Source organism: Phascolarctos cinereus, unplaced genomic scaffold, assembly GCF_003287225.1.
Source record: "Phascolarctos cinereus isolate Bilbo 61053 unplaced genomic scaffold, phaCin_HiC Scaffold_726;HRSCAF=1367, whole genome shotgun sequence".
Taxonomy (NCBI): domain Eukaryota; kingdom Metazoa; phylum Chordata; class Mammalia; order Diprotodontia; family Phascolarctidae; genus Phascolarctos; species Phascolarctos cinereus.
Genome location: NW_027556098.1, coordinates 111374238 through 111398514, shown reverse-complemented (window position 1 = coordinate 111398514; position 24277 = coordinate 111374238). Strand labels below are relative to the sequence as shown.

At 35.8% G+C, this 24277-nt stretch overlaps 1 protein-coding gene across 4 annotated transcripts in view; it reads left to right on the top strand.

Moving 5' to 3' along the window:
• Window positions 1–24277, top strand: part of GSK3B (glycogen synthase kinase 3 beta) — a 287106-nt gene that overhangs the window by 186135 nt on the left and 76694 nt on the right. For all 4 annotated transcript variants that reach the window (XM_020985881.2, XM_020985882.2, XM_020985883.2 and 1 more), the window contains exon 8: window positions 23099–23194. In XM_020985881.2, the coding sequence (XP_020841540.1) occupies window positions 23099–23194 (96 nt within the window). The remainder of the gene's footprint in view (window positions 1–23098; window positions 23195–24277) is intronic.

Genomic DNA, 24277 nt, shown 5'->3' with positions numbered 1-24277 from the left:
TTTTTGAAAAAATTTTTCCCCAGTTTTCTGCTTTGCTTATAATTTTGATTGCATTGTTTTTGTTTATGCAAAAACTTTGAAATTATATATTAAATTATATAAATTATATTAAAATATAATCAAAATTATCTGTTTTACATTTTGTAATGCTCTCTATATCTTCTTTGGTCCAAATTCTTCCCTTTTCCATTAATCTGACAGATATACTATTCTTGCTCTCTTAATTTACTTAGAGTAACACCCTTTATGTGTAAATCATGTCCCCATTTTGACCTTATGTTGGTATATGATGTGAGATGTTGGTAGTTTCTGCCATGCTGTTTTCCAATTTTAAAGCAGTTTTCATCACATAATGAGTTTTCATTCCAAAAGCTTGGATCTTTGGATTTATCTACATACTGGATTACTATGATCATTTACTATAATGTAATTTGTATCTAACCAATTCCTCTGATCTACTACTCTATGTGTTAAGCCAGTAGTAGTATTAATTACCACTTTATAGTACAACTTGAGATCTGGTGGGGCTAGACCACCTTTCGCATTTTTTTAATTGATTCCCTTGACATCATTGAACTTTTGTTCTTCCAGATGAATTTTATTATTTTTTCTAGCTCTATAAAATAATTTTTTGATAGTTTTTGGTACAGCACTGAATACATAAGTTAATTTAGGTAGAATTGTAATTTTATTGTGTTGGCTCAGCTTACCCATGAGCAATTAATATTTTTCCAGTTGTTTTGATCTGACTTTCTTTGTGTGAAAAGTGTTTTATGATTGTGTTCATATAGTTCCTGGGTTTGTCTTGGCAGGTAGACTCCCAAGTATTTTATATTGTCTACAGATATTTTAAATGGAATTTCTCTTTCTGCCCCTTGCTGCTGGACTTTATTGGTAATATATAGAAATATTAATGATTTGTGTGGGTTTATTTTGTATTCTGCAACTTTGCTAAAGTTATTAATAATTTCAAGTAGTTTTTTAGTTGATTCTCTAGGTTTTCTAAGTATAACATCATATCATCTGCAAAGAGTAATGGTTTTGTTTCCTCATTGCCTATTCTAATTCCCTTAATTTCTTTTTCTTCCCTTATTGCCATACCCAACATTTCTAGTACAGTATTAAATAATAGAGGTGATAATGGGCATCCTTGCTTCACCCCTGATTGTATTGGGAAGGTTTTTAGCTTATCCCCATCACAGATAATGCTTGGTCATTTTAGGTAAATATTACTTATCATTTTTAGGCAAACTCCATCTGTTCCCATGTTCTCTAGTGTTTTTAATAGGAATGAGTGCTGTGTTTTGTCAAAGGCTTTTTCTGCATCTATTAAGATAATCATTTGATTTCTGCTGGTTTTGTTATTGATATGGTCAATTATGCTGTTAATTTTCCTAAAACTGAACCAGCCCTGAATTCTTGGTATAAATCCCACCTGGTCATTATGTATGATCCTTGTGATATGTTGCTGCAATCTCTTTGCTAGTATTTTATTTAAAATTTTTGCATCAATATTCATTAGAAAAATCAGTCTATAATTTTCTTTCTTTGTTTTGGTTCTTCCTGGTTTGGGTATCACCACCATATTTATGTCATAAAAGAAGTTTGACAAGGCTCTTCTTTCACCTATTTTCCAAATAGTTTATATACTATTGGGATTAATTGTTCCTTAAATGTTTAGTAGAATTCACTTGTGAATTCTTCTGGTCCTGGGGATTTTTTCTTAAGAAGTTCAATGAGTTGTTCAATTTCTTTTTTTTTTAAGATTGTGTTATTTAAGTATTTTATTTCTTCTGTTAATCTGAGTAATTTTATTTTTGTAGATATTCACTCACTTCATTTAGATTGTCAAATTTATTGGCATATGATTGGGCAAAATAGCTTCTAACAACAGTTGTCTTAATTTCCTTGTCATTAGTGCTGAATTCACCCCTTTCATTTTTGATACTAGTTATTTGGTTTTCTTCTTTACTTTATTAAATCAAATTAACCAATGGTTTATCTATTTTATTGGTTTTTTCATAAAACCAGCTTCTAGTTTTATTTATTAGTTTAATGGTTTTCTTTTAATTTTATTAATCTCTCCTTTGATTTTCAGGATTTCCAATTTGGTGTTTCATTGGGGATTTTTAATTTGATTTTTTTAGTATAATGCCCAATTCATTAATCTTCTTTTTCTCTATGTTATTGACATAAGGAATCAGAGATACAAATTGTCCCCTAAGCACTGCTTTGGCTACATCTCATAAATTTTGATATGTTGTCTTATTTGTTGTCATTTTCTTCAATGAAATTATTGATTGTTTCTGTGATTTGTTCTTTGACCCAGAGGTGTTTTTAATGTCTTTTCCTTGGGACCAAACTTATTCTTTATAATTTCCCAATATTCTTTTCTAAATTAATGTAATTCTTTCCATTTACATTGTGGTAATATTCATGTTCTTAAGAAACCAAGATGACATAGTGGATAGACTACTGGATTTGATATCAGAAAAAGGCTTGATTTGATTTGTAATCTTGACCCAGACACTTACTAGCTGTGTGACCACTGCAAAGTCCCTTGTCTTCATTTTGTCTTATTTCCTAATTTATTCAGTGGGAATAATACTAGCATCTTCCTCTCGGGGGTTGTTTGGTTTTTTTTTAAATCAAATCCTGTAACACATATAAAGTGCTTTGTAAACCTTAAAACATTAAGTCAGTTAAAACTTTTACAAAACTCCTACTATATGCCAAGTATTATGCCAGGCCCTGGGGATTAAAAAAAAAAATAAGCAGGAAGGGAAAAGAAAGGAAAACAAGCATTTATTAAGCACCTTGTGCCTTGTCTCTCTGTTAAATTCTTTACTTACATTATTTCATTTGATCCTTGCAACAACCCTGGGAAGTAGGTGCTATTATTATCACCATTTAACACACGAGGAAACTGCATAGACAAGGGTTAGGTGACTTGTTCAGGGTCACAAAGTGAGTATCTAAGGCCTGACTTGAACTCAGATACTGCTGACTCCAGGCCCAACACTCTTTTCACTGTACCAGCTAGCTTTCTCAACTATATACAAATCACACACACACACACACACACACACACACACACACACACACACACACACACACACTTTATCTTGTTTATACATAATTGTTTCTGTGTATGTTGTCTCTCCTTTAGATTGTGATTTCCTTGAGAACATGAACTGCCTTTTGCCTTTGTTTCCCCAGTGCTCAGCACAGTGCCTGGCACATAGTTGGTTAAATAAATGCTTACTGACTGATTTATAGGATTAATTGGAGATAATCAACAAAGGAAAACACTAGCATTAAGGAGGATTAAGAAAAGTTTCTTGTGTAAAGTAGGATTTTATCTGGGACTTAAAGAAAGCCAGTGAGGCTGGAAAATAGAGTTGAAGAGGAAGAAAATTCTAGGCATAGGAGATAATTACTGAAAATGCCCCTGATTGGAAATGGAGTATCATGTGTGAGGAACAGCAAAGAGACCAGTGTCATTGGATTGTAGAGTATATGAGAGGAGAATAATGTGTACGAAGATTAGAAAGGTAGTAGATCTGAGTGCATCACCTAGAGTGGAGATGGACTTGAGGCAACGAAATTAGCTAGCAGGCTATTGCAATAGGCCAAGCTTGAGGTGATGAGGACATGCACCAAGGTGATGGCAGCATCAAAGATAAAGTCTTGACAGCAGATTGCGCATGGGGAGTAAGAGTGAGGAGTCAAGCAGGATATATAGGTTACCAACCTGGGTGACTGGGTTTTATTTCATGATAATAGAAAAGTCAAGAGATGAGGACTTAAGCATAAAAATAATGAATGTATCAAGTTTGGACACTTTGAGTTTAAGATAATCTATAGAACATCTGGTTCAAGATTAGGGCTGAAGAAGTAGATTTAAGAATCATTAGCATAGAGATAATGATTGAATCCCTTAGAGCTGCTGTGATCACCAAGCAAAATAGTATCGAGGGAGAAGACCAGAGGGATCAGGACAGAGCCTTGGGGAACACACACCATTAATGGGCCTGGCTTGGACTAAGATCCAGCAAAAGAGACTGAGGAAGAAATTATGAGGGAGAAGAACGTGAACCACAATGCCAAAGGCTAGCCATTAGATTGGGTGATTAAGAAATCATTGGTAACTTTGGAGAGAGCAGTTTCAGTTGAATATTGACCCCAAATGTAAAGTTAAGAAGAGAGTGAGAGAGAAAGTAGAGGCACTGATTATATATAATAACTTTCATATAGCTCTTACTATAGGCCAGTCATTGTGCGCTTTACAATTATTATGTCATTTGATCCTCACTGCAATCCTGGGAGGTAGGTGCTATTATTATCTCCATTTTATAGATAAGCAAAGAAATGGAGGCAAACAGAGGTGAAGTGACTTGCTCAGGGTCACAGAGCTGTATCTGAAGTTGAATTTGAACTAGCTCGGTTCTTACTGACTTCAGGCCCGGTGTCCACTGCACCCCCTGGCTGCCTTCTCAAGCAAAGTAGCCGCAGAAGGGAGGAGAGGTGTGGGACAGTACACAGCAGGATAAAAGGATCACATTAGAGTTTTTGAGGATGGGGAAGACATGGGCATGTTTGTAGGCAGTTAAGAAGCAATGAGTAGACAGGGAGCAATTGAAGATTGGTAAGAGAATAAAGATGATAAAGGTGGCAATTTGCTTGAGAAGATAGCATGAAAAGAGAATCACTTGTGCACGTACAAGGGTTAGCCTTGGCAAGAAGGGATACTTCATCATATGTGGCAGGGTGCAGGAGATAGTAGCAGAAGGCATCTGAGTGATATGAGATAAGGAGGCTCTCAGTGATGACCTCAGTATTTTTGGTGAAATATAAATTGTGCCTTACATATATACTAGACATTGCTCTTTTTCTTATGTTTTTATACTCTTTTGCTATCTTTGCTTACTTTTTTTGCATTAGTTCGTGTAGGCCTTTCCATGCTTCTCTATCATGTTTGGCATTTTTTATAGCACTAATATCCCATTATAATTTGTTTAGCCATTCTCCAAATCAGTGGATATCTATATTATTTCCAGTTCTTTGCTATGACTAAAGGCTATGCCGTAAATATTTTGGTATATCTGGGGACTTACTCATATAAATTACCTCTCTGGGGTGTGAAAAATGTACATATACCTTGACCCAGAGATTCTACTAGAATCTCTGGGTCAAGGTATATGTAACTTTTTCATAATTACAAATTGCTTTCCAAAATGATAATAATAATTCAGAGTTCCACCAACAGTGCACCACTGTGCGTGTCTTTCCATAACCTTTCTGACATTGACTATATAGTTCCCTCTTTTGTGATTATTTTTTTTTTACCATTTAAGCATTGTCATTTCAATTGCTTCTTTGAGTGCCCTTTCATAGAGTTCCAGTAAAGTTGATATGAGTTTCACACTGTGCTCCCAAATTCCATTTTAAAAGTCCCAAACAGTACCTTTAGTACAATTCTTAGACAGTCCCCATTCTAACCTTTAAGAGTTCCCTGGCCTATCCCACCTGGTAAGTCTGGCAATCATCATCACCCCCAAACACAAAAATTTTGTGAGTCCTACAAACAAAAAATTCACAGTGTTTATCATTTTCAGGACATTAATATAAAGATGGAAAATACATTTACCTCTCTCTTTCCTTGCTTAATGCCAATAGCTAGTTTTTCTCTATTCCTCGTGGGGCTGTTGAAATTCCTCATGATACACAGTCCACACCTGCTACAAGCATGGAGGCCACCTGGGCTCATATTTCTCAATATCATCTCCCATTTTAGTGAGGCCATGCCAATCCATTATTGCCAAGTATAATTATAAGCAGTTGTTGCAGGTCAGACCTGAATCATCTTGTCTGTTGCTTTAGTTCCTATTAGAATGAAATAAGACACTCATAGACCATGAGAAAATTAACAAAAGCAAATTTATTTAGCTGTAGCAGGAAAAGATTTTTTAGCAAGGGATTCAGTTAAGTTTAATTTCCCTAACCATGTTGGCCATAGTTATCTACTAGTCAGAAACCTGAGGGAAGAAAGCGACCCCACCTCCTTATGTGATGGCTTTTATGTTTAGATGTACAGAAAGTTGTCAGTGGAAAGAATGTAAATTCTTCTGATGTCATGGGTGGGTTGGAGCTGGCTAAACTGACTCAAAGCCTGTTGTTAAATTTTCACTGTGGGTATTTACAATTTGGAAATTGACAGATGCTAGAAATGAGGGCTTGATTTGTTGTTCTTTTAATGATCTGGACTTAAGGTGATAGAGAAAATGTTTAGAATATTAATTAAAGATATCTTTTTTTTGGGGGGGGGGTTGAGTCAGTTGTTACATATTTACCAGCATACTACTTCCTGAGCCAGTTAAGTCTCAAGAATGTTTTCAGTAGCTTTCAAGGAAAAACTAGCCTAGTCTATATGACAGTTAATCCTTTTACCACGTCATTCACAGGGAAGCTCTCTTCAACTTCTACTCTTTGGTGGTTCTCTGTCACAGTAATAGAAATCTTTGTGTTGTATGGCTCCTGATTTTTTTATGGTCAGTTGGTCATTGAATGAGGTTGTATTTCATTTTTATATTTTTCAAAGAATCCTGAATATGTAAATGGGAGACACTTGATTGTAAAAGAGCCTTTAAGGTAGTATTTTGTTCTATAAAGTCAAGTATTTTTTCACAGTCTAGAAACAGTTAGCATATTAGGAACTTAAAATTTCATCTTTCAGTTATTTATGAAATGATAAAAATGTGATCCACTGTTGAATGAAAAATGTTATTCAGAATAACTACAAATGCTTTAAATACCTGGATATCAATCTATTATAATGCTCTCCAGCATGAAGAGTGTTTAAACAAAAGGGAAGAGGAAAGACCAAAGGAAAGTAGAGGCACTGATAGCCAGTACCTACATTAAACCATTGGAAGAGAGAGAGAGAATCCAGGGATTAAAACAGAGATGTGTGCAGTGCAGGCCCTAGTGCCAACCACAGAGGGGATAGGATGAAACAAAGCCTTCCTATTACCATCCCAGGAGGAAGAGGTCAGTTTCTGTCTCTGCCAGGAAATCCTAATTCAGAAACTGAGGCTGGAAATAAGAATAAAGAGGGGAACAAACCCTGCAAGCCCAATGGGGAAAAAATGATTAATAGAAGTCCAAGAGATAAACCTAGGAGAAAAGAATAACTCCATAAAACTACAAGTGGCACCTGTAAGGGGAAAAATTGGTCACAAGAATTACAAAATAGCTCAAAAAATGAAGCAATAAATTAAAAAGTAGAATTAGAGCTCTTAAATAAAATCAGAAAGAACTTAGTACAGAATATGGAAAACCTTAACCAGCTTGTGGATAGCCTGAGAAATGGAATGAAGCAAAGAACTCAATGATTTTGTAAGACAGTAAATATAACAGAACCAAAAGAATAAAATAAAATAGAAAAACATGAGGAATCTGGTACCAGGGGAAAAAACTGATCTAGAAAATGGTTGAGAAGAGATAATTTAAGAATCATTGGAATCCTTGGAGACCACAAACAAATCAGGATACTGTATTTTAAAAAATCATAAAAGAAAACTTGTCTAGATTTATTAGAACCACCATCAGCTGTACGAAAGGAGAAACAATCCAGTGGTCTGCTCCTGAAAAATATCTCAAATTAATATTACCTGGTAATGTTAAAAACCAGAGCTTCAAGGTTAAAGAAAAATATTGTATGTAGTTAGAAAAAGAGAGTTTCCTATACCAAATAACATAGGACCACACAAAAATTGTTACAGCTTTTCTGAAAAAGAAAGTTTGGGAATACAGTATTCCAAAAGGCACAAGATAAAGAATAGGTCTTCCTTCAAGACTGAGTATAATCCCATAGGAAGAAAAGTACACTTTTAATAGAAGTAGGACTTTTAGGCATTCCTGATCTGAAAGAAAAAAGTGGGTGGAGGCTTAGAAACACAAACATGGGAGTAAGGAAAACCTAGGAAGGTAAATGCATTTGAACATTTGGAAGGAAATAAATGATGGTGATGTGTTGATGTTGTGATGAGGAGGAAGAGATGAGTGTTCCTTCAGAGAACCTCACTACCTTCTTTGGTCACAAAGGGAGTAGAGAAAGAACCAAAACAGCCTGCAGTTGCTTCCCCCACCTTTTTTGTTGTTGTTGTTTTAAAATAGAGAAAAGAGAGGGAGGAAGGAATAAATTAGACAAGAAATAAAGGGAGAAGGATTTAAGATTACATTTAATTAGGTGTATGAGATAAAAAGAGAGCATGCAAACATGGCAATGAGGGAGAGAGACTGGATATCTCATGAACTTCACGCTTACCGAAATTGAAAAAAGGTTTGATCTACCTGTATACATCAAGGAGGTCAAAATTCAAATGAGAGATTGGTGGAGGATGGGAAGGAGGTAGTTTGTTCCCCTCTTTATTCTTATTTCCAGCCTCAGTTTCTGAATTAGGATTTCCTAGCAGAGACAGAAACTGACCTCTTCCTCCTGGGATGGTAATAGGAAGGCTTCGTTTCATCCTATCCCCTCTGTGGTTGGCACTAGGGCCTGCACTGCACACATCTCTGTTTTAATCCCTGGATTCTCTCTCTCTCTTCCAATGGTTTAATGTAGGTACTGGCTATCAGTGCCTCTACTTTCCTTTGGGTAAAATAAGGGAAAAAATAATCAGAAGCAAAACAAATTTCAGATTTGGAGCAGGGATCCTAAAAGGAGAGAAAGAAATTGCTAGAAAAAGCAAATCAAGATTTGGGCTAGATGAAGAATAGAGGGACAAAAGAGTGGGGTCAAACCACTTTAATTGTGGGTTACCAAAGTTGATTACATTCCCTGTTTTTCTGTACTATCTTTAAAGAGGGCTAGGGTGGAGGTAATAAAATATAAGGAGGAAACAATTGAGGTATAACCGTGAATGCATATGGTATGAACTTACCCATTAAAAAAGAAATAAGGTAGCAGAAAAGATTAAAAAACGAGATATAAGGGTATGTTATATGCAAGAAATAAACTTGAAACAAAGATCTGCATAATTTAAATGTATGATTGAAACATAATATCACATAAGTGAATTTAAAACGTTAGGGATAGCAATCATAATCTCAGTCGTGACAATAATAAAAATGGACATAAATAGAAAGAAGCTGAGAAACCGTTATACTTAAAGATATCATAGATAATGAAATAACATCAGTATTTAAAATAGGTTGCACCATAGCATCTGAGTTCTTAAGGAAAGGGTAATCAAATTATAGCAAGAAATAAGTAGCAATACTATAATCAATCAACAAACATTTATTAAACCATTACCAAGTATTGTGACAAATGTTGGGGATGCCAGGAAAAGCCAATTCCTTTCCTCAGAGTTTACAATGTAGTGAAGGCGATAACATATACATAAGCAAGTATATAGAAATAAAATACCCTGCAGCTGGAAGAATCAGAAGGGTCTCCTAGAAAAGGTGCCATTTGATATGAGTCTTGTAGAAAGCTATGGATTTTGTCTAAGAGTTGGAAGTGAGAAGCAAGAACAGGACAGAGGTACGGGGTGGAACGTAATGATGTGTAAAAAGACCAGAAAGATTGAAGGGACTAAGTTGAAAGAGCGTTAAATGCCAAAGAGAAAAATTTTTATTTGATCCTAAAGGTAATTGGAAAGCTACTGGAATTTATTGTTGTAGAGAGATGACATGGTCAGACTTAAGCTTTCAGAAATCACTTTGGCAGCTGTGTATAGGAAAGATTGAGTAGGAAGAGTCTTGAGGCAGGGAGGCCAATTAGAAGGTTTTGAAAGGTCCAGATGAAAAGTGATGAAGGCCTGACTTAGGGTGATGACTATGTGCAAAGGGAATGTATACCAGAGATGTTACAGAGATCAAATTGATAAGACTTGACAGATATTTACATATGTAAATATCTAGGTGGTAACAGTGGATAGAGTAGTGGGCCTAGAGTCAGGAAAATTTTTTTTGTCAGTTCAGATCCAGCCTCAGACACTTACTAGCTGCGTGACTCTAGGCAAGTTACTTAACCCTGTTTGCCTTGGTTTCCTCATCTGTAAAATGAGCTGAAGAAGGAAGTGGCAAACTACACCAGTATCTCTGCCAAGAAAATCCCAAAAAAGAGTCACACAGAGTTGGGCACATCTGAAAAACGACTGAACAACAACAACAAATGTTTGGATATATGGGATAAGGAGTCACGGGTGACCACCAAAGTTGCAGACCCAGGTGACTGGAAGGATAGTCGTGCTTTAGACAGCAATAGGAAAGTTCAGAAGAGGGGTGACTTAGGCAGAAAGACTAATGAGTGTTGTTTAATGCATGTTGACTTCAAGAAGTCTGTAGGATGGATATACAGTTGATATTGTCTAATAGACAATTGGTGATACAGAACTCAGGAGAGAGACAAGGCAGCAAATAGATCTGGGAATCATCTTTCTAGAGATGGTATTTTATTTCGGAGAAGCTGGTGAGCTGAACAGATGAGATTGAGAGAACAGCAGACAGAGCCTTAGTGCATACTGAAAAGAAACTTGTCATGGATGAAGATCCAGCAAAGAAGATTGAGAAGTGTTTGTATAGGAATTAGGAGAACCTAGAAGTAGGATTTCACAAAAACTCAGAATAGAAAGAATTAAGGAAGGGAGTATGGTCAACAGTGTTAAGTATTAATGAAAGACCATTGGGTTTGTCAGTTGAGATAATTGGCTACTTTGGAGAAAATATGTTAGTTGAGTCAGAATCAGTCATCTTCACAGAGAGCTTGAAACAAAGTGAGAAGAGAGGAAGTAGAGGCCCCAAGTTTAAATGGCTTTGTAATATACACTTAACTAAGAAGGAAGGAGCAGAGTTAATCATAATAGCTCATAGCAAACATTTTTATAGTGCCTACTATGTGCCCAGCACTGTGCTAAGTTCTTTACAGTTCTTATCTTACTTGCTCTTCACATTTTTGAGGGTGAATGCTAATGTTATCCTCGTTTTATGGATGATTGGACAGTAGCTTAGAGGGACCTGAGGAGAGTTGTAGATTTTTTAAGGCTTAGAGACTGACATTTGTAGACTGCAGTGAAGAAAAAAGCAGATGGAGGGATTGAAGATCACAGAATGAAAGAATGTAATAGGTGGGACAGTCTGCTAGAGAAAAAAGACTTAAGAGGTGATTTCAGGGATACATATAAAGGGTCTAGCCTTAGGAAATAAAATTACCACATCATTTTCAAGCAACTAAATAAAGGATACATTGGGGCACAAGGGAAGGGCTGTTCAAGATGACAGGAAGCTTGTAGCATATGCCTTTTATTTCCTTGGTAAAATCTGAGGCAAAGGCTTCAGCTATGAGGTGGTTGGGGGTATTCAGTAAAGGAGATAACAAGATAAATAAAGCATGAGCCCTGCCTTCAAGGAATTTACATCTAGTAAGGACTGTATATTTTGTTAATATACAAAATGTCATATCCCAAAGTTGATTATGGTAAAATATCTTCAAAGCAGTAAATGAGAAAAAAAACTAGCAAGCCTTTCCCAGAATTATTGTTGACAATATATGCTCATTAGAACAACCACAAAAAATGTTTGACATGTAAGGTTTACAAATTTGTGATATTTATAGCCCTACATTTCTCCTTTATAAAGAATTTGAATAACTATTATTTTTGGAAACTTTTTTGAGTAGAATGAGTCAAGTAGGTACATTTTGTGTAATAGAATTTTAATATATCAAACATAATTCTAATAATTGTGTTAGCCTTTGTTATTTCTACAACTTCTAAAGAAAATGTTTTTCTCAAATGAACACTTAGATGTATCAAATGCCTTGTACTTATTATCTATAGGCCATTGAGATTTGTTAGGTTTCTTGCTGCAAAACATGACTAATTTTTTTTTTTTTTGGTAATTGACATTTAAAATTTCTCCTTTGCAGTGATCACAGATTTTAAGGAGTAATCCTCTAAGACTTGTAAAAATCATATCATTTGATCAAAACTTCATATGAACTAATCAAAGTTGAGAAAAAATTTAATTATTACATCTAGATTTATCTTTATTATTTATTATATATCTTTATTATTATATCTAGATTTATGTAGTAGAAGTATAGCTAATCAGTCAACAAACATTTATTAAGCCATTACCAAGTATTGTGACAAATGGTGTAAACTCCTCAAGGAGTTTACAGTGTAGTGAAGGAGACAGCATATGCATAGGCAAATATATAGAAACAAAATACCCTGCAGCTGGAAGAATCAGAAGGGTCTCCTAGAAAAGGTGCCATTTGATATGAGTCTTGTAGAAAGCTATGGATTTTGTCTAAGAGTTGGAAGTGAGAAGCCAGAACAGGACAGAAGTACAGGGATGGGAGTGAGAGCATCATATTTGAGGAATGTCAAGTAGGTGACTAGAGATGAGTCATAGAATGCATGGAACGTGATGATGTGTAAAAAGACCAGAAAGATTGAAGGGACCAAGTTGAAAGAGCATTAAATGCCAAAGGGAAGAATTTATATTTGATCTAAAGGTAATTGGAGGCAGCTCTTCCAATTTTTGTTATTGTCATGACTAAGATTATGATTGCTATCCCTAATTTTTTTAATTTCACCCATGTGATAATAAATTATGTTTCAACCACTCATTTAAATTATGCAGATTTTTGTTTCAAGTTTATTTCTTCTATAAAGTACCCTTAGATCCTATTCTGCTACCTCTTTTTTTCATGGTCAAAATAATTTCTTCTAAAAAATCATTATTCGGTATTCTGGCAGTATTGTTCCCTGAAGCTGCTGAAACAATAATGTGAAAAATACCTATCAGTATCAATGCCAGATCCATCATGCCAGAGACATTTTCCAGTGACTGAATCAAAAACTTCAAAATAGAGCTTAAAAAACATCATAGAAGTGACTAGTGGAACCCAGTTTTCAATTTGGGGGTGAATAGTAATCATACAATGTTTAGTTTGACCTCTTCCAAAAGGTGATTTTTTCAGCTTTGCAAATCTATTATTAATGTGATTTTAGGTGCCCATTATTGGATTAATATCATTGAAATTTTCTCAATCTCCCAACTTGTCCAATAAACATTTTTTTATACAACTTAAATGTTACATGCTAGAGAGACTTACTGGACAGTAATTTCTATGGATGTATTCACTGAACTTTTTAAAGATTGAAAATCTTTTTTTCTATCTAGTAGTAAAAACCATTCTTTAGCTAATTTTGATGAAGAATTTGGTCAGTATTTGTGACCATCAGCAGAGAATTTATTTATATAATTCTTAGGCCAATATTGTCTCCTTTTATGGTTTGTAAACCTTAAAACATTACATATATGTTGAAATGTTCTATCTCTCTTTTGCCAGAAATGGTTAGTTTGCTTTTTCTACCCCCTAAATAAGTGCTTAATCAAAACTAAGGCCTTGGCTCCCTCCTGATTTGTATATACCATCAGAATTAAATGATCATCATAATTTCTCCTGTCATCACCTAAATATGGACTCTTGGCTTCTTTTCCAAATTCTGTTTACGTACCACCAAGAGTTTTCTGATTTCATTATCTGTCTCCTTTCTGTCATCTCTCTTTCAATTAGTGGAATCTAGATTAAGTAGGGATCATGTTGTATCTCTTTGTTGCCCAGCTTTTTCCAATCAGTTGCCAAGACTTGCCAATTTATTATAAAATATGTCTTGATCCAGCTATTTCTCTCTCTTCACTACAACTCTATTTAGGGTACTCATTAATTTGTACCTAGATTATTACTAAAGACTTCTAATTCATCTACCTGCCTGAATTCCAGTCTATACTATATACTACTTCCAAGTTAATTTTCATACTACCTTCCCCCCCCCTTTTTTTTTCAGCACTTCTCTCTTCAGAATCTTTTAAGTGCCTTTCCAGAGCCTTTGTATAAAGCCTTGTGTTTAAGGCCATCCACTTAACTGGCATCAAAGTCCCTTTCTAACCTTATTTTCTCTTTATCTTCTACACAGGCCCACCATTTCAGCTACTTCTGCACTTTCTTGATTACCTGCCTTTGTATACTTCGTTTCCCTTCCCAAGCCCTTTCCCCCACAACCTAAAGTGGCCACTTCTCTGCCTGTCCAAATCATCTCTGTCCTTTGGGGCCCAACTCAAATTGCGCTTCTCTGGCAGAACCCACTCTTGCTCACCTCCTGTGGATTCCCCATCCATTAATTTGTTGTCCTTGGATATTTGTTAATACTTTACCTTCTAACGTCTTTTTTTGCCATTTAGTTCTTAGACTCTTGGTTATGTTTTTGTAATTATGTCTTGTCTTCCTGACTACATCATAAACTCCAGAAGGTAAAGAACCAAGTACCCTGCATTCTTTGGATCCCCTAAAATCTCTTATGCACCTTTATCAGTATAAAAAAAAATGTAAGCATGAACTGAAAATATGTGTAAATTTATTTATAAATTATATACTTACTACCTTTCTAATAATTATACACATTATAAAATTTACACAATAACATAAACTAAAAAGATGAGACAATGATGAAATAATATAAATATAAATATAAATAGGAGAGTCACCAGAGTTTTTGAGTAAGACAGTAACATGAGTAGACATAGGCTTTAGGGAAATCACTGGCAGTTATATAGAGGATTGCAATGGGAAGAGACTTGAGGTAAGGAGAACAGTTAGGAGATTATCCTGGCAAAAGATGATGTGGCCTAGGTGGTGGATTTGTGAGTAGTGAGAAGAGAACACAGTAGGAGATGTGAAGGTAGAACTCAAAAAATTGGGCAACTTTATGGGATGTGAAGTGAGGGAAAATGGAGTGTCAGAAATGACATCAAGGGATAGAAGGACAATAGAGGAATGGTTGGGATCCTCAAATGTAATTTCAAAATTTGAAGATTGATGAATGTAGAGGAAAGATAATACAATCATAGTTGTGATCCTGATCATAATCCACCTGTGCCTTTTCATCCTGTGTGACCCATTCTGCTCTACCCAAAATTAAAATGAGGAGTCAAAGCTCTTATCTATCCCTGCCCTAAGCATGGAGCCCAAGTACAGAGCCTTCCTTCCAACAGGGGCCTGTTTTGGCCACAAAATGATCTGGGGTTTGGATATAAGTGTGGAATTTTACCAGTAGTATTTGAGCTGCTGATGTGGGTAGAGAGTTACTTAATTTATGACTGCCCTGAGGGTATGGAAGCAAAAATCTGGATAGAGTAGAGTTGTTGGGTGGGACATGTAAATGTTAATTGGAAACTGGTGCTTAGATTAGAGGGTGAAAAGTGATTTCTAGTTTTCCTGACAGTACCCTTCAGAGGTTTGGCCACAGTCCCTCTGGGGCCCTGCCCTTGCTTTGGAGGTAGCTCTTCCAAAGAACCTAGCATAGATGGTTCTCTGTGTTTGTTAATTTTGTTGGTTAATTGACACGTATATTTTTTTCTCTTTTCTAAGTGCTTGTTTTTATGTTGCATTGAATTCCAAATAGATATTCCTTTTACCCTATACTGAGTAATCTATCCCTTGAAACAGATTTAAAAAGAGGAAAAAAGGGGATCAATAAAATTTCCCATACACTGCATCTTGACATTAGAAAGAGGGGGATTTTTCAATCAACAAGCATTTGTAAAGTGTTTAGTATGTGCCAGGTGCTGTGCTTATATCTGGGGATACAAAGAAAGGCAAAAATAGCCCCTGCCCTGGAAGAGCTTACATTCTACTGGGGAAGACAACGTATAAATAAATAACTAGGTACATACAAGATACATATAAAGAAGAAATGGAAGGCATTCTGAAAGGGCAAGTGACATTTGTAGCTGGTGGGCAGATGGCATTTTTTTTCAACTCCTCTGAGGCCAAGCTTGGTTTTCTTTCTGTTTGGACTGTTAGTCATTGTGTATTGCTTTCTTGGTCCTTCTTTCTTCTCTGTACATTAGTTCCCTTATTGAATTCTCTCTATGCTTCACAGTCATCAATTCTTAATATGGTATAGTAATATTCCACTACAGATTCATGTATTATAATTTTGTTTAGCTTTTCCACTATCAAGGGGCATCTAGTTTATTTCTAGTTCTTTACTATCACAAAAAAAGGTGCTGCTTCAAATACTTTGCTGTAGATGGGAATTTTCATTCTGTCTGACTTCCTTATGAAGAACTTTATAAGTATAAAACTAGAGATTATATTTTATCCTAGAGGTAATGGGGAGGTAGGGGGTGCATTGGAGTATATTGTTTAAAGCAGGGACATGGTTGCACTTGGATTTAGGAAAATCACTGTAGATTAAAGTGGGGAGTGACTTAAAGCAGGGAGATCATTTTGCAAGCTATTGAAGTAGTCTCAACAAGAGTTAATGAGGAATTAAACTAAAATGGTGGACTGTGAGTGGAGAGGCTCTCTATTTGAGAGCTGTTATGGAAAAAGAAATTAGAAGATTTGGCAACTGATTGAATATTATGAGGTGAAGTTCAAGTGAGGAGTTGAGTAACTATTTGAGTAACAACAGAGTTGAGGATATTGATGTCTTCTAATAATAATAGGGCAGTTTAAAAGAGACATGGGTTTGGGGAGAAATATAATGAGTTCTGTTTTGCATGTGTTAAGTTTGAGTGCCTGCTGAACATCCAGTTTAACAAAAAAATTTCTGGTTGGCAGTTCATTATGTGAAGTTGGAGCTCAGAAGAGAGCCCAGGGCTGGATATCTAGCTCTCAGGAGTCCTCTTTATAAGAGATGATAATTGAACCTACAAGAGATGGTGTAAGAGAGTATAGAGAGAAGAGAAGAGACCCGGGGACCAAGTCTTGGGGTACAGTACTACAGTTAGTGAGTGGGTCATGGGTACATATATACAGCAGTGGAGACAAAAAAGAAAGAAAGCAGTTTTAGGATATTTGAGAGAAGTGAGTATCCAGAAGGAAAGTCGACAGTGTCAGATGCTACTGAGACTTTAAGAAAGATGAGTATTGAGAAGGCTGTTAGATTTGGTCATTAAGAGATCATTAGTAAGTTTAGAGGGAGTAGTTTCAATTAAGTAATGAGGTGTTGGAAGTCATATTGCAAAGAGTTTAGGAGAAAGTGAGGATATAGACTGATTTTTCCAGTAGGTTGAATAGGCAAGGAGAGATATAGGCCATTAGCTAGCAGAGATGGTAGAGTCTATTGAAAGTTGTCTAAAAGTTGGGGATACTTGGCTATATTTGTAGGCAACAGGGTAAAGCCATTAAATAGGGAGAAAATGCTAAAGAGATTGAAGGGTATATTCATAGGGAAAATCTGCTTAAGATAATAGGAGAGGATCACATTGAGGGTACATGTGAAGGAATTGGTCCTGTTGAGAATAAGGGGTACCTCTTAAGAAATAAAGGAAGGTTTGAGGGGCATGAAATGAGGAGAGAGGGATAAGAGGGAGCTTGGGGTAAAAAAGTCCAGTAAAGTATGAAGGGAGATCATCAGCTGAGAGATTCAGGACAGAGTTGCTATGAGAGTCTTAAAGAGATAAGAGATTTGGAACATCTGCCGTAGTAAATGAGATAGAGAATCAATTAGGGTGGAGTAGAAATAATGCCTTATTTCAGAGAAGAGCTGGTTGAGATTAGATAACATGAATTTGTATCTGATTAGCACTAACTTGCTCCAGAGCTATTCAGCAGCACATAGGAGCTAAGGACGGAGGTTAGAAAGGGAATAATCCAGGTTTGGGGTTTGACAAGTTGTGAATGGCAGGACAAGGAAGCAAGGGAATTGAGAGTAGAAGATCCTAGGACCATAGATTTAGAGCTAGAGAAAGCTTCAGAATCTATCCAGTCCAACCCCTGTATCTTAGGGGTGAACAAACCAAGGCCCAAAGAGGTTAAGGTTATGTGCCCGAAGTCTCACAAGTAGTCAGTATGAGAGGCAGGATTTGAATCTAGATCTTTTGACTCCACAGCCAGAGCTCTTTCCACAGTGGGTTAACTAAGAGGTCAAGATTAGGGAAGGAAGGAGCTGATAGTCAGAATAGAAGTGTTGAACTATGAAAGAACTGAAAGGTAGAGACATTAGATGTCACAATGTGAACAAAAAGTAGATTTGGGACCAGCAAAACATAGAGATGGAATGGTAAGATATTGCTGTGTAATGTCCAGTGTATAGGGAAATTAGATATTCTTGAACAGGGTAATAGAAAATCTTCATATCATGGCACAGGTAAGGTTGTGACCATCCCTGTGAGTAAATGATGTGGAGTGGAGAAGTGTGTAATGGGAGTTGTAAATTGAACACCTGGGAGGAGACATCAACTAGTATGCCAGCACGAGTTTGAGTGGACTGAGAGCCACTTACTTAAGAAGCACATAACAACTACCATGATCCTAAATTAAGTGATAAATTTGTAGAGTGAAGCTCAGAGGATGAGAGGTTGCTGAGTGTTGGAAGTAGAGGAGAAAGTCTGGTAGGTTCGTTGGGGATCAAGTAGTATTCTGACTCCTCCACCCAAGTCTCAGTGAATGCTAGGGGAAAAAAAAAACAATTAAAAAGCAAGGAAATATTTTTAATGTCTTTATAAAGAAGAGGTGTATAAAAGCATCCAGTATTCCCATAGAGATCAATTCTACTTTTGTATTTATAATACTCTAATACATGTTATAAATTATATAATCACAGTAAAACAACTTTTTGAATAACTAGATTACATTTGGGTAAATCCTTTTACCCAGTTGCAAATATACATGCTAAGAGATGGGCAAGAGATCTGGTTTTCGTTGGGATCAGTTTATTTTCTGATTTGTAAATGCAAGCAACTTTTCTCAAATCCACGTTTCTCACCAGAGGCCAAAGGTTAAGCACAGTGTGAAATTATTTAGTATTCCGGTTGCTCACTAATGTCTTTGTGTGAAAATCTTTTTACACAACCTAAAATTGCTTGACACATCAAAATTAATTTGTTAATGATATTGTAATACCTAAGAGCTTATAAGTCAAAAGGATCACATCCCTTGGGATTTTATAGTATTTGGCTTTCTTCATAAGATTTTCCTTTTATGTTCTTTTGCAAATTTTCTTAAATACTTTAGTGTAAATATGTGTTAAGTGGGGTTTCATGTATAATACTTTTTTCCCCAGAGAGCTTAAACAAGGGTCGTATAGCCAGTAGAGTAGTTACTCTGATTTAAAAAACAAACCAGTAGCCCTTACTTTGGCACATGGTACCATTAATGCCCTACCTTTTATCCAACATATATAGGATATTCTGTGATTTGAATTTCCATTTTTAATGTTATATTTTTGTGAAAGATTATGTTCCCTGCTGTAGCAGAAGGGAATTTAAATTATCTGCCTCTACAACTTCTTAGCTCAAATTGAACATTTATTTTGAATATTGTAAAATGCCCCCAGAAGTACTGAAAGAGACTGAAGCAATATTGAAAATACTCAGAAGTGTGATTGAAACTATGAAGCTGCTAATCTAAGTAACTTCACTTCTAGCACCATAGCTCCTCTACAGGATCTTCTTGTCTTTGGAATTAGCTGTGATTCCAATCTGCAAGGGAGGTAGGAGTCAGTGGTAAGTAAGAAAAATAACACTAGCCTTACAAAGACCAGGTCTCTTTCAGTGGAGATAAATGTTAGAAACCAAGAAGTAGAAAGTGAAAGGGAGCCTGACAACAACAGTATGGGTTCCAGTATTATTTCAGCCTAGCTTGCCACCTTAGCTACTGTTAAACAGATAGTCTGGCTGTGGCACTATGTTTCAGTAATATCAGAGCTGATCTTTCTGTAGCCTTACTTACCACCTATCTTATACTCTTAGTTTTTCCTGTATTGATTGGCTTAATTAAGAATAGATTCACTGGTCCCTAGTGCAGGTTTTTCTAGGGGTGGTACTGCTGGTGCTTATACTTTGATATATGTGGAATGATAAAATCGCATCCACTGAGGAAAAATGCTTTGCAAATATTGAAAGACAGTTATTCTGAATTTTTAATGTGTGAGTCTGTATATTTGGTGAAAGGTTCCTGAATAGAAATGTATTTGGTGTATACCTCCAGATGAAGGTGAAACAGAGTATGAGAGGGAGTGGGTATGAATTTTGGGGTGAATTGTGATCTCACTTTACATCTCAGATAAGTTCCTGAAAAGTTGTGCATAAACCAAACATGTATGTGTCAGATCATTTTCCATTTGACTTCAGAGATCTGTTTGGGGGGAGGGGAGAAGCACATTTAAGAATCCTAACATTCATTTCAAGTAGCAGTCTGCCCTTGGTCATTACAGTATATAAGAACTTAGTCCAATCATGTGGTTTTGTGTCATGAAACTCTAATTTCATTGAATTCTTTGTCCTTGATTGAGATTATGTCTTTGCAATGCCTACCTCACAGGGTTATTATAGGGAACGTGCTTTATAAACTTGAAAGTTAAACATTTTTGAACTGCTACTTTTACTAACTTGGTATATGGTAAAGCTGTTCCCTATAAACTTCTTGCATTACATTGAACCTGACACTGGAATTTTTCTTGATTCAGTGTATTTTTCAGGAACTTACCTAATGAAATCAAACTATATTCACATTCATACCCTCTCATACTGCCTTACCCTAATCCAGAGATACCTATGCCCAACTATCGCTAAACAAACTTAATTCCCTGGAAGCTTTCGAAGGGTTCTTGGCTTTTTTTTTTTTAAATAACCCAAGTCAGAAGATTTCTTATCAGCCAACATTTTTTTAAGTATAGAGAAGGTCCAACCTATGACTCTCCTTTTCATGCTAAATCACCCCTGGCCAGAGACTTCCTTCTCCATTGATGCAGTGCAGCTGGAGCCTCTGGTGTCCTTCTATTTGAGGGTTCTAACAGAGGAAAGACAATAATCCTGCTATCCCTGGAGTTGCATCATTGGGATGTGGTTTTGGAATTCTCATTTAAACCCAAAATGAGTTCATGTAGAAACAATATTTATAAATAGGATTCATAGCACTCTACTTGAGCTGTGATAGATATATCAATACCCAGAGCACTATGAAATCTGCTCGGTGAAATCAGTAGCCATTTGAAGGATTGGCCTAACTAGCTATATTGTAAAAAACAAAGTGGATGTATCAAATTGGCAAAGATTATAAAAGACAGAAATAGGCCATGTTGGAAGGGCTGTGAGGAGATAGACACTTTATTATAATGTTGGCTGAGCTGTGAGTTGGTCTGAGTGATCTGGGAAAAATTTGGGATTGGGTGAGAAGAGTCATTAAACTGTTAACCCCTTTTCACCTCATGCCACCACCACTGGATATATATCCAGAGGAGATCCCATAAGTCACAAAATTACCCTAGCAGTATTCTTTATGGCAGCAGTCAACCCACTAACTTTTATCAAGTCTTACCATATGCCAGGCTCTAGAAATACAGATAAAAAAGTAAAACAGCCCCTGCCCTCAAGGACTTTATATCCTGTTAGCAAACAGCTGCAAAGTGGGTACCCATCAGTTGGCAAACTGCTAAACCAAACCTGGTATATGAATATAGTAGAATATTATTTTGCTGCAAAGAATAAAAAACATAAGGATTTCAGAGAAACAGAGTAAGATTAGAAGGAATCTAATTCTGAGTAAATAAAGTAGAACCAAGGGAATAATGCTTGCAATGACTGAGTAACGTAAAAGAAAATAATATAATTGCAGTAACCTGTCTTCTTCCCTGGGAGCAACAGATTAGTCAGATAAGAAGCATAATTGTTGTGCTTTAATTAAAATGCCTACTGTATACTAGGCATTGGACAAAAACAAAGTAAACCTTGCTGTCAAGAAGCTTATATTCTATCTTAGAAGACCTAAGTGCATATACAGGATAAATAATAATAAAAAGTATTTCCCACCTTTTGGTGCTGAATTCAAAAACTGGGTATTTTTTTTTATGTTGTATGTACTACCAGGTAGTTGCTATGTCTTGAGTTTTGTGCAACTTTTTCTTTGTTATGAGAGGATTTGAAAGGTGGGACAATATATTAAAAACTAATTGAATCATTAGAAACAAGGCATCAATAAAACTTTTTTTAGGTAGATGAAAAATGCACATAGCTCAGGCTAGCTGGGCAATAATTTAATGGGAACAAAAAGTAAAGCTGGGAAATTGTGCAGTGATTTCAAAGATCCTAAAATGCTCACTGCCACAAAGACCCATCTTTTTTAGTCCACCCTTTTCCCACCATAATATTGAAAAAGTCAAAGTTGTAAATGACTGAAAGTGGAATAAAAAGATAAATGGTAAGTATAAGTATGTTTTAACATATTGCTTGTGATGACTCACATTGAAAAAATGGTGTAAAAATATCATCAAGATGTGTAATCAGAAAAGCTGTTTAGTAAGAATGAGTGACAACAGGTGGACTGCTCAAATTTTTCATGAAATGTTAAGGAAGCAGAAAGCTACCAGCACTTTGCATGGCTCTTCAATGGAAAAGACTTTGCTAAGAGTCACATAGGATGATCAGAATACTTGGAAGATCTCTTTCATGCATGCTTAGCTGTTTCACTTTTCCCTTGGTCTTAACTAGAGAGATTATTCATGTCTTCCTTTTTATTCTGCTTTGGGAGCAGTACTCCCCAGTTTCTCCCTCCTTTTCCCTATCCTTAACTAGCTGTTTCCCTTTTCCTTCTCATATTTCTGAAATTTTAGCTTTTACCCAGGAACTCTAAAAGTGATGAATGAATTATGGATTCAGATGTCCCAGCCAGTTGGAAGTCAGCTCAGAGATTGTTATTGGACCAGTGGTAATCCCATGTATTACAAATAAGCAGATTAGGTGGAAAAAGAGAATTCTGACAGCTTTTGGGTTTGAGAACAGCTAATATACAAGTATTTGCAAATATGTACGACCTAACTTTATTTTTTATGAGTTAATTTTCAAATGCTAAATCAGTATTATTTGTCTTTAGAGATGCTCCCTAGGAAGCAACACATCATAAAATTTGCAATCAGTTAGAAATTAAAAGGCTTTTCATCATGTCTGCTTTATTTAACCAGCTGTGTGTCAGTGTAATTTAAGTCACTTTCTCAGTGTAGCATGTGTTACAAAATAATGAGTATACTTCAACTTCTATAGACTATATAAAGAATTTTCTTTCTGTGTTTAGGTCTTGGGAACGCCAACACGAGAGCAAATTCGAGAAATGAATCCAAACTACACTGAATTCAAATTTCCTCAGATTAAGGCACATCCTTGGACTAAGGTGAGTCTAAATGAGTGAAATAATTATTAAGGCATAAGGGCCAAAAGTACACTAAATGGCATTAATTTAGAACTTAGTTTTTTCTTAATTTTTAAACAAAACTACTTTGAGACCTAGTAGTTGAATCCAAGGTATTACAGCAATTCAAGTGAGCATTCATTGATGATGTTTATAATATGCACCCATTTTGATTGTTTGTAGACATTTACTACTCCAAATATGTATTTGAAGGTCATGATGACATGCTTATATCAATAGGCTGTAAAGTTTGACCATTTCGAGCCCTAAGGGGTTTTTCTTTTGCTTATAAGGTAAATAGTACTTAATTCTTGCATCACAACAAAGATAGCATGCATTTTTTCAATTCACTGGTCTTACTAGTGAAAATTAGTCTTTAAAGTTACAGATTCTCTCCTTCTCCTCTGCCTCCTGTTTCTGCTTCCTTGGTGCTCTGGGGCAAAAATTTTAAGCATCTCTACTCCTGCCAGTGATACAAATGGAAAGCTATTTGAAATGTTGCCAGTGTTTCACTTGCTAGTCAGAAAACTATAATTCTGTATTAGATGGAGAAGATATAGTATGAACAAATTTTTAAGAGGAAAGGTACTAATTTAGTAAAAGGTAAATTTTGACTACCAACTAGAAAAACTTAAATTGGACTTTAGAATTTTTCTTATTTCAATATGTAACATTAAATAATACACTTTAAGTTAATGCTGGAGCTAAAATAATCTTAGAAATCAGCTTTCCCAACTCCCTTGTTTTACCAGTGGGTTACCTGAAGCCTAGAAAAGTTATGTGTCTTGTAAGACCACAATTAGTTATTGAAAGAGTCAAGCTTAGGATCTAAGTCTCCTCACTCTCTATTTAGTACTTTCTGCGCTCTGTCTTGTTTGCTGTCTCATGTCTCATTGCACCCTTTATAAAGGAGTCAGAAATAGTCACCCTAACACTGGGAAAACATTTTAGTGAAAAATACTGTTTATAGGATCCAATTATGCTGAAAATAAAAATTATTTGGGTTTATCGACATCTGAATTCTTCATTTATGTAGACTACAGTCACTTCCTAGCATTTAGGAAA